Raw genomic sequence first — 12,033 nt, forward strand, 5'->3', positions numbered from 1 at the left:
GTAATGTAAAGACTACTACAGATACAAAGATATATTTGCCTGAGGGCAAAACGACCACTCTGAAATCGTGACTGCTAATCATTCCAACCTTGTGTACAGAACACCATTCCCTGGTAACTTCAGCTGTTACCACTTCTGCAGTATCTGTGTTCAGAGCAGCAGCACTCACAGGAGACTCAGTCCACTGTAACCAGGGAATGAGAAGAAACATTCTACTTGAAATTCATTTAAAAGCATATAAACAGTTTCCAAAACATTATTTTCTCCCTTGCTAACGATCCAGCGTAATTGTTGTAAACATCACAGAGCAGATTCCCTAGACTGAGAACAAGCAGGAAACATTTCTTCCCCTGGGGCATTTTTTCTCTTCTAAAAGGTATGTCCCTGAAAAGAAGAACAGAGAATAAAATTGCCTCTTCTACCACAACTGCTGAAGTGCATATCGTTACGATTTCTTTATGCTGTGGTAATACCTAGAGATACCATCAGCACTCGAGGCCCTTGTGTTGGGGGACACAACAGTAAAGAGATGTCCTGTAAAGATTACAGCCTACTTCAACTTCTGCAAAACATAGCTTGTTAATGAGAAAATGACTGGTTAAGGAAATCTCTCCATTCTGAATCTCAGTGTTTATTATTCTGTGCATTCTGCAGATCGTGTTCAAGTTGGCTGTCGGGAACTGAGATCCACCAAGTACATTTCAGATGGCCAGTGCACCAGTATCAACCCACTGAAGGAGCTGGTGTGTGCTGGTGAATGCCTCCCTTTGCCACTGCTCCCCAATTGGATTGGAGGAGGTTATGGAACCAAGTACTGGAGCAGGCGGAGCTCACAAGAGTGGAGATGTGTCAATGACAAAACTCGCACCCAGAGGATCCAGCTTCAGTGCCAGGATGGAAGTATAAGAACCTACAAAATCACTGTGGTCACAGCCTGCAAGTGCAAGCGATACACCAGGCAGCACAATGAGTCCAGCCACAACTTTGAGGGAACCTCTCAAGCAAAACCTATCCAGCATCACAAAGAGAGGAAAAGAGCCAGTAAATCCAGCAAACATAGTACAAGTTAAAAGTCAGACATTCTCTCCTCTTTCATCTCCCTCTCTTCATGCCAAAACTGAACTCACCTGTAACCATTTGCTTTACTGTTCTGACTGCTTAAAGACAAGTCTGCCATTGCTGTGTTCTCAGTTGACACTACATGCTTATTGCTTTGACCAAAATCAAAAGGGGCATTCTCAGCATATGGACCTTTTGGGGGATTTTCCAAATGCTCAAGATGGGGAATAACACAAGCCTTCCAAACCCACACTATAAACTTTTACATTTTCTCCAGACATGGAGGCAAAGAAAATTTGCCATGAATATTCACTGAAGTCTATTTTGTAAAAAGATGCTTTGTTGCGTGTTTTTGTGAGAACAGTTAATTATCACATCTATTGCCTTCTATATCATGGTTTATGAACTTCTAACAACAGCTTAAAAATACAACATCTAGTATCTGCTTTCAGATTCACTCTAAAAAAAAGCCTTGCATGCTGACCTTTCTCTTATCTCAGTATACCAAAAATTAAAATATGCATGGCAGCAATCAAAAAGTAAAGCTGAACAAACTATTTATTTGTTGTTGTAATTATTTAATGAGCTTTTATGTGTGTTATTACCCTCAAAAATGTTCCTATGTTTATAGCTTTTCTCATGTATCAAACTATTTTCCTATGATTTGTGGCTGGATTAGAGCATACATTTTGTAGATAATGTAAAATAGACATTTTAGCATTCTTGGTATATATATTTTCATTTTGAACATTCATAGACTTAGGTGTTATTTTGAAGTAGCAACATAAAAACTTTCTTCATTCTCCACTCTGTATTATTTTTGTTTAAAAGCGTGCAATCAAAAGACAGATATGATGACTTCCTGTCAAATTCATTGGTTTTGCTGTGGGTTTTTTTACAAAATAAACACTGCTACAAAACTGTATTGTCTGGCTCTATATATTTAAATGTACACGTTTTAATCAGTCAGAACATTTAATCTTAAAAAGTGGGAGAACATTATTTGGTTAAAAAAATCTATCCATGATATTTAACATAAAAACAATCTTTCTGTGGATTCTTTTTGGATGTAAAAATCTTATATGGTCGTTCAATGGACGGTGCTTATTAACGGTCCATGCCAGGTTCTCATTTAACAATTCTCAAGTTGTACGTTGCAGAAGAAGTATATATTCGGAAAGTTTTACAAGCTAGTAAGACACCACTTTTTTCTTTTTTCTTTTCATTAATGATGATCAAGTCAAAGACTAATGGTGAAAGTAACATGCGATTTCCTCTTTCCCGTAGAGCCAACAGAGTCCTGCACATTATTCACAAATTCTTATAGAATGTATCAGGAAATATACAGTAAGCAATCTACCTTTCAACACATAGTCCATGAATCACCTGTTATTAATCTTTAAAACTATATTGAAAAACTATGGTCAAGATTTCATCATGGGATTCTGCTGTTCTTAAATCATTAATGTTTACAACCCATTTGCACTCAAAGAAAAGATTACACAAGAAGAGAGTAATGAAAAGTCTTGCCTGATAAGGTCTCACACAAGCTCTTCTCTTTGACCTTCTCTTTATCGCACTTCATTTTGCATTTTAATTCCAAAAGATTCATCATTACGTTCTTGGCAGTGATGTTCCTTGGTCATTAATGTTTGAAACTGTTTGAAAATCAGCGCTACTGTTTGAATAACTGAATCCTAAATTTCATTGCTAAATTTAATGATTTTTCCTCAAAGCTACTTTCAAGAATTCTCTTTAAAATATGCTATATGTAAGAAAGATATATACTTTCTTATTTCAATTTTAAGTGATCAACATGGTGGTACAGTTATACATTGCATTAGTTGCTGTTTCAAGTTTAGTTCTGTGATCGTGAAAATATCAGAACGATGAGATCAGAGACCATTTATACTTAAATTCTCTGATCTTAAAGATGCGTTTTTTTAAGCCTAAGAGGATAGATGATGAATAAAAGAGTTAGCAGGGAGAAAGGTGACGTGACGTTGCTCCTAGGCATATCAGTCCAGTGAACCTACAGATACCCTAGTTTTTATTTTAACAGACATGATAGTCTCATTCAATCCATTTTATGAAGAAAAGATTACTCCCAAATGCCAAACATCTATTCATTTAAAAATTGTTCTCCAGCTACTTTTTGAAGATCATAAAGTACAAAAGATTGAGATAATAGACTAAACTTTAACCAAAATTATTTTCAAAGCCAGTAGTCACCATGCATCAGTGAAGTTGCCCTGCCTGTTCTGTGTTTGACTCCCAGAAATAAGAATGGTGGAAAAAAGCCACATGTCTTGCTCATGGCTCTTCTACAGTCAGTGAAGTTTGACTGTAGGAACAATATGAACATTTAATAAGAGTTTGCCTTTAACAATAGAGATAATAACTCCTAGTTTGTCTTTTCACAAAGAACTACCTAAAGGCGAATAATTTGACACATATCCCTTAAGATGACTTAAGGAAATTTTGCTGGACATGCTATAAAAAAACCCCTATGGGGCCCATCTCTAAGTCCAGGATATTTGAGGGAACATGAGGGAAGCCAGTAGGAGCTTTGTCCACTAGCAGTGACTTACCTTTGAAGTGTCACCTGAGTTAGCCCTTTTGTTGGGGGAGATCTGCAGGAAAGCAGTGTTAGAAATATGTTAATCTTGAATTTTCTTAAAGAATAATGTTATTCTTTGTGACTTATCTCCTACCTCTGAATGCTTCAACCCAGCCTATACAATCTTCCTTCTATTACACATGAATTCACAGGGGTCTATCGAAGGATCCAGACAAAAGGCTTTATACAAGTACATCCAACTAGTTTTTTCTGTATGGAGAGTCTCCAACATGCAAGGCTGCAGTGGGTAGGATATGGGCCATCACTCTTGTATCTACAGTGGACAACCTTGCCAAAGTTTCTCAAATATTCAATGAAAAAAACCAGTACTGCTTAAACTAAAATAATGTAAAATATGATATATCTTCTTACATTTGCTTCAGAGTTAAAAAGGAAAGACAAACATGCTAGAATTTTCTTAGTTTTCACCTGAAATATTAAGCCAAATAGATAAAAGAAGCATGTAAAAGTACAATGTAGAGGCAGATCAGGTAATTTTTTTACACAAATTAGACCACTAAATAGTCTAGATTTATTACACTAAGAATATATAGAAGTTGACTTTCTCAATACTATCCTATTGTCTGGGCAGATCGCTAAGTCCCCAGGCTTCTTAAAAGGTGTTTCAACCATCTTAAAAGGAGCCTGATAATTTTATAAGTTCTCAGACTTGCTTCTTTAGAAAACCAGAAATGAATAAATTAGAAATAACCTGTTAACCTGCCATCATTATTTCATTACTTTCAAGTTGATGAAAACTGCCCCCAGCTAAGGGGTAAATTGTTTTATAATGAATAGAAATCAATTTACCTTAGATATCACTAGGAAGAAGCTTAGCCAGATGCCAATTGTTTTGATAGACTGGTAGTATTCAGAGGCACACTTTGTAGAGGCAGTGGTAGATAGTATGTGTCATTAAGACATTATCAACTGCGGAAGTCAGAATGGTCTGACACTTGCAGTCTAAACTAGAAAGGCCCTTTGAGAAGATTTATTCAGTTTTTTAGTACCAGGAAGAAATCTGTTGCCCTCTCCTTTCCAGTAGCCTTGGAATCAAAACCACCCAATCCAAGTTCAGTCATTTGTTTGGAAATAAAGCAGACATTTGAATAACACCCTTCAAAATACCTAACAGATTTCTGCTAGTAAATCACCGTAGTCCTCCTAACCTTGACCTTTATATCCTTCCTGAAGAAGCATAGCATTAATCAAGAAAGAACTGTTCAACACATTCCACTGTGAGAGTCTTGTTGCTACAGTATTAACCTGGAGGTGTTCAGTGGAAAATTATAAGGCATCCTTAGTGTTGGAAGGTATCCTATTCTCATGATGCATTTCCTTTCCCGTAGGCCAGGCAAGGGGCTTTGATTTTATGTTCATTGACATACATATAAACATCGCTTCAGGCTAAAACTGAAAATTCTCTAAAGATTTATGAGTTATGCAGACATTCTGTCACTGGATTTGTTAATTTTGCCTGAACGTCGCCCCCACAACAAAAAGCCTGCCCATGCATCTTTCTGAAAAACATCCAGCCTTTCAGCTCACTCATCGTATGAGTTATGTGGACTGACACACTAGAAAAGTGTGATTTACAAGTGATATTGCCTACCACTGACTTAATATTCAAACATCTACCTTCCTCAGTGCTTCCATGACAAGAAAATATTCTTCATTCTTAATGCTCATCAAACTACGTACCATGAAAATAAGTAGTTTCTACTAACTGCTGCAAAAAATCTCTACAAACACTAGACTGTAACTCCATTTCAGAAGTTTGTTTTTTCTCAATTTACTTTGGTTTGACAACATATTATAGTGAATGCGGTAGTGTTATATTACCTTAACTGGAGTTCAGGCCTTCTTAATGCCTCTATACAACCACAAAGAAATATAGACGGTGTCTTAATATAAATGAAAATCAGGACCACTGACTTTAATGGGGATGTTTGCGGAATATGGTACTTCATTAATGTAAAGGAAAATAAAAAAATATAGTTCCCTGGAAAAGAAGCCTAAATCAGAATACACTGCAACAATAATACAGTTCTGTTTACTAAACCCCAAGACACCTGCTGTCAAAAAGTGATCTTTGTTACCATTTACTTAAGTAAAAAATATTAAATCAACTAAAAATTTTTTGTTGAACACTATGTCTACTTCTTGTCCCCTGCTCTATTTTAGCAGTTGTACAATAGTGTATTATTGCCTCATTGTTTAAGCCCTTAGCTGTTTTAAACTAAACTTACTACAGCACACTTGCTTTTTGATACAGGAATATTTTAGATCTCTTTTTAGAATGACTGGATGCATAATTTTTTAACTTTGACTACTAGAGGAAAAGTCATGCTCTGACTTGACCTAGGAGTTCCCCATTTGATTTGTTTTGTTAGCCCCAGTGAGAAGTGACTTAGTGAGGAAATTGCAAAGAAACTTAGTAAAAGTATAAACCAGTCTGTGAAGCCCAATGCTTTGGTGGGCTAAAGAAGGGCTAACCAGGCACATTCATTAAAGTTCTTTTACATGAAACAATGGAGAGTTGAAGGAGGGGGCCTAAGGAGAAAAGTACTTGTCTAGCCCTACCACAAGAACAGCACTGAGAAACGGAGGGACTATGCAGAGCTTTAAAACAGACTCTGTAGCACAAGGACTTTGTTTTAATTGCAGCTGAAGCAAGTTTAAACATCTGTTGCTTGTTAGATTATTATTTTATTTATTTACTTATTTATTTATTCATTTATTTTTGGGATGGGTTGAAGAAAACTCTTTTAGATTCCCTATGGCCATTAAATTGGGATGGAGAACAGAGGTCTTTCTAAGTGTTTTCTGAGTGTTTCTAAAATGTAAAGCTGCAAAAATGTTGGTTTTAGCAAGGATCACTCGCCTTTTTTTTTTTCCCCCCGCAGAAAAAGCCTGCTGAAACTTTTGCTTTTGTACATCTTTATTGCAATTTTTAGGACGGTAGCCAGAACAGCTTATAGCAGTGGGGAACAGGTTGTATCGCTGCACTTCATTTTTTTTTTTCAGATATTGAAATGTCTGAATCTGGGTGTGTCTAGAAGAGGAGAAAGAGAAAATGGATCAAAAAATGGAAAAAAAAAGACATGTGGAGGACAGCGTGTGCTCCGTGTCATTCACTTTCTTCTGGTCTTCACAACTTTTCATGAGACTTTAAAAGACTTGTTCTGTCTGCAGATTGCCAAGCCAAACATTAGCCAATGCACATGCTACCCTTGGGATTTAATAGATTGCCAAGTCTAAATTCACATGATAGATAACCATTTCTGACTGTCTCTCTGTCTTCTCTTCCCATACAAAGGGAAGAATGCACAGTCCAGTATGTCTGTACCATCCGCACATTCCATAGAGAACCAGGGCAAGTCAAGGAGACTTCAGAATATGACATCTTCACAGAAACTCATGTTTCTTCTGGTGGGTGACCACAGCCTCCTCTTTCTGAGGAGAAAGAATACTGCCTAAGCTGAAGAGGTTCATATACAGGTTTTTTAGAACGCTATCAGTCTACCACATACCTGGACTTCCTTGTTGAAGAATTTAGCTCAAAATCCTCCTTACAACCTACCTAAAACCTATAAGTAGGTTCCCTCTCAGTGTTACCCTTATAAAATTACAGTAATCTGATTTTGTGAACAAGACCATTAAGAGTACAGGTAGTGAGTTGTCCATAAAACCTCTTTTAGGCGCTCTGTAAATATTGCCCGATATTTTCTTTTGAACTTTTTGTAATCAGTTATGAATCTTGACACTTCTGCCAGAAGAAAATGTTTGCAACATCCTTTGCCAAGAATAAAGTAAATATTAAGATGGATTTCCACTTTTATTTGCTTAATTACATACTTTTTTGCATACTTCTTCCATGAAAGCCCTCATTAGACAGACCATTCAAGCCACTGCCTGAATCTTAACTTAAGAATGCAGTACTTTGTGGTACTCTATCTACTCAAATACTGCAGTCCCTTGCAAATCTGCCTGCTTCTGCCCTCCACTTTGAAACTTCTGACTCTGGCAAAACCCAAGTCCTCTTTCACATGGTGTCTCAATGACCAAGCTCTTTTCTTTCCAGTAGTTAGGTTACTTGTCCCACAATTCTGTTCCAACACAGAAAAAAAAAAAAAAAAAGATGCATTACTTAATCCATTTTCTGAAGTGTTCAGTACCGATGAAAACAATGTATGTGGAAACACAAGTCTACTGGTACAGGTAAGTGTCAGGAAGAATTGTTAAAGTAAGATGAGTTGGACTGCATTACTCAGAAAAACAGTAACAGGATACAGAGCATTTTTCATTAAGTAGTTGGTTTGCATCCAGCTAGATTAGTATGTTGGAAAATGGTTAACCTTTGATGGTTGCTCAGTGGTATATGTTAAACAGGCCAAGTCTCTATATAATTACTGGATGACAGGTAGCTACATTGCTGCAGTTGAGCAAAAAAATCTGTAACCTTGCTCTTTCTAAAAACTGAACAGGGTCAAAGAACTAATCCTTTCCAATCTGACATTTTCATGCTAGAATGGGACAAGCCAGCAAAGGATAAGGCAAAGGATTAGGACAGGACTACTGTTTTTAGGGACTACCACCCTGCAGGTTTTGCTCACTATAAAGCAACTGTTTAGAAAGAGAAAAAAAGATTCACAAACTTTTCCACAAGGCAGGCTCATTTTAAGGCAGTTCTCTTACAAGCTGCCAAAAAGGTTAGAACATAACACTAAAAATTCAAAAGAGGAGGAGAAAAATGAACCAGCTCCACATGATTGGTTTGTCTAATGTGTACCATAAAAATTCACAATGAAGGCAAAGTCCAGTCTTTGTGTTGGATAGTATCTTGTCTTACCTGCTGCAATTTCAGCCCCTGATGGTATAGCTAGGACCAGTCTTCATTTGTCAAGTAAAAATTTACATGGATGGAATCCCTCCCATATGAACTCTGGCAAACTGAGTTCATCTATGTTCTTCAGACATGGGACTAATGAATAACGTTCCTGACATTCTACAGGTAAGGACCACTATTAAGCTGACGAGAGACGTAGAAGCAATACTTTCAGTGTAGTAATAAATAGTAAAGCTTGTACTCCATACCAAATCTGCAAATTTTCATTGGTGTTATTTGATTCTCTCCATCACTAAGTTTGGTGAATTGTTTCACATTCCTTTACAAACATTCCATGGAGATAACACAGAACATGGTAAAGCAATAAAACACTGCATGATAACCCAAACTATTCTATGATTCTATGAACATGCATACATCAAAATTAAATCAGATTCAGAGCAGTGAAAATCCCAACTCTATTCCAAATCTAACTTCAGCTCTTAAGTATTCTCTAATGTTTCACTACATCATTCTGTATCACTGGCATCTGGGGCTTAATACCATGTATTTAACCAGTTCATAGACTATCTCTGCTTTGAATCATTTTGGGAAAAGGAAACTACCATTAGTCTTTCCTCAGAGGTAACTGTTTCCCCAGTCATGATGGGATGCCTGTCAAAAAAGAATAAATTAAACATTTCTGAGATGATTAAACATTTTACTGAGATGATAGGGTGCTATCCTAAATGGCTGGTGCCTGCTGTTAAGTCACAGTGACAGTGGAAAACAGCCTCTGGGACTTCCATCCCTCAACTTCCATGTCTTAATCTTTGTTAGGGTCACCATACAATGCACTCTGACATTTGAACACCCTACAACACAAGTCTTATAAACCAGTACAATAAATGGTGATGTTAAAGCTCAGCAGATAGGCCTACCCAACCTTGGTATTACTTAACATCTGACCAACATATCTAGAACCTATGAAGACCCTCCCGGAGCCAAGTGTTTAAGACTAGTCAACCATTTCTAATGAAAAATTACATGAGGCCTCCACCTTGTCACCTACTTTCCAAAGCACTCCCCAAAGCAGAAGACTATTTTCTTCAAGTCTTTAATCTTTCCAAATTTCAGAAAAACTCCTGCCATCAGGGACTATCACTCTTATGAATTATTGGATTAGACACTATGGGGTAATTCTCTTATCTTTAAATTCTTTTACTTAGTGTACACAAAATACTCATTAGCTCTTGAACTAACCTTCCCTACCCCAGAGACATAGCCTAAAGGATTATTGAGTAGAGAATAGGTAAACACTCAAGGGTAAACATAACATTTTAGGGTGAAGCTTTAAAATGTGCCAAACATCAAATGAAATCTCTGTCAATTTTTTTCTCTAGCACTTGCACAGAACATAAGCAAGATGCTTCCTCTGTGTATTAAGTATTCATAGACTCTAGAAGAAATCTATCTACCAGAACCATGAAAAACAATGCCAAAGGTGTGACATAAAACACACATGATACAACAGGTGAAACTCAATGTATATTTTTCAACACTTACCTACAATGACATGTTAGTATGAAAACAATCCCCTGGGTTCAGACACCACATTTCCTTGACATTTGGAGCATTCACATTCTCTATTATGCTTCCACTAGTAACAAACTGAAAATCATAGAACACTTCAACCTCATTAACTAAAATTTACAGCTTATTACACCATTTTGTCAAAAATCAAAATCACACATCAGAAATATTTTGCAGAACTGTGTATGAAGGCAATAGCACTTAGAATTCCCCTTAGGGATCTGATCTATAGGTGATTCTATGCACACTGTATATTAGGCATGTAAACACTCTTTGATATTTGATAGTCAATTATTTACATCATTTAAGTTATGCATGTGCATAACTCCCTTGCTGAATACATGCTGTTTTGATCTCAGTTCCACATAGCAATAGGAGCAAATCAATAGCACACTTTATATAAGTATTCCACACATCTATATCATCTTTCATCAAAGAATCTCAGAGCAAGAAATAACCCTTTGCAATCATATTTCTAAAAATACAAACATAAAAATATGCTAATATGAAATAAGATAAGATTTTCCTGAAGGTGTTAATTATGATTTGGAGCAAAAATAGTTTTGATTTTTTCAACATTCCACTATTTATTATATTGCTTCAAGCTGTACGTTCCCTATGACATGATATTGACTTGGGAACTGCTGTCACCACAGAGCAAATACTCTGAGAGTATAAAAAGACTGAAAGTAATACAAAGACTGAAACAGCGAAGATGTAAGTCAGTCCAAAAGGACTATGTGGAGGGTTGATTAGGTCTCAGGCGCAGGCAACAAGTAAAAGATTGTGAAAAGCATAAAACCGTTACACAGCTAGCTTTTCTAGTGATCAGTCAGAACTGAAAATATCTGGAAACAAAATGCCAACCCAGACTATGCTTTCTCAAGTATTTTTTTTTTTTTTCATATATAGATGTAGAAATGATGATGAAGCCTAAGACTTTGAGACGTCAGTAAACTGCTACAAATAGACATTCAAGATGAAACCTGAAATACTGTCTTTTTGGGAACTTTCTACTCTCTTCACATATGCAAAGAACCTGTGTCTGTCTCTGTAAACAGTGACTTCAAGAGAGAGTTATTGGTAACTTAAAGAAAGCCACGACTGCTATCCTACTTGAACAGAAAAACCCTCTAAAAAGAACTGACATACCACTTGCTTCCTTACAGCTCTGGATGTTCATTTTATGGCTTGCCACCACTGAAGTAACAACTTACATATCTGGATAAAATTAGTGAAATAGAATCCTGCAAACACAAGATTCTAGCTAAAAGCCTGTATCACTGCTCACCATGCAGCAGATATAGTGTTAGCTGCAAGAATGGCTCTCAGATTTTAAATATTTTTAGCTTTATGTTGTCTTTTAAAGATCTTGCACTTCCACAGTAGGAAGCAGTGTATTCTTTTTTTTTGCAAATTTTTTTTTAAAATTCACTTTAATTTGCAAAATGTTTCTTGATTGCATGCATTTCCCTTTAAAACACACAATATTGAACATTGCTGCTGGTCAAAAAAAGGTAAATTCGTCTTATTTTGCCTGCATTAAAAACAAAATGCTTCAAGAGCTTAGAAATGACTTTGAGAGACAGACAATTTCTCAGTTAATTTATAGCACATTTACAGAAGACTAAATTGCAATTTTAAATTCAGAGATTTTACTCTTTCTTTCATTTTTTACAAAAACCTTTCAGTATGGTTTCTACCACTCCAATAACTTAATATTCTCTGGAAACACTATTATGAGTTTCAGTCATAGAAAGAGACACTTTTTTTTTCCCCAGCAGTTTACATTTTCAGGTGAACTTCACTTCTGTAATTTGATTCCAATTTGTATATATCTTCTTTTTTCAATAACAAAGAAAAAAAATTTCTTTTCAAACATGTGATTGGCATATTTACTGCATAATTGCAATCTACTGCTGTGGTTTCAGAT

At 36.2% G+C, this 12,033-nt stretch overlaps 1 protein-coding gene across 1 annotated transcript; it reads left to right on the forward strand.

Annotated features, from left to right (window-relative positions):
• Positions 1-654: 654 nt before the first annotated feature.
• On the forward strand, positions 655-1,974 carry SOSTDC1 (sclerostin domain containing 1; the record flags this gene model as incomplete). The annotated part of the gene is made up of 1 exon (XM_010296540.1): positions 655-1,974. A coding segment is annotated over one exon (416 nt), but the record flags the coding sequence as incomplete, so codon positions are not given.
• Positions 1,975-12,033: the final 10,059 nt, after the last annotated feature.

This window comes from Phaethon lepturus, unplaced genomic scaffold (assembly GCF_000687285.1).
Source record: "Phaethon lepturus isolate BGI_N335 unplaced genomic scaffold, ASM68728v1 scaffold48611, whole genome shotgun sequence".
In the NCBI taxonomy this organism is placed as follows: Eukaryota; Metazoa; Chordata; class Aves; order Phaethontiformes; family Phaethontidae; genus Phaethon; species Phaethon lepturus.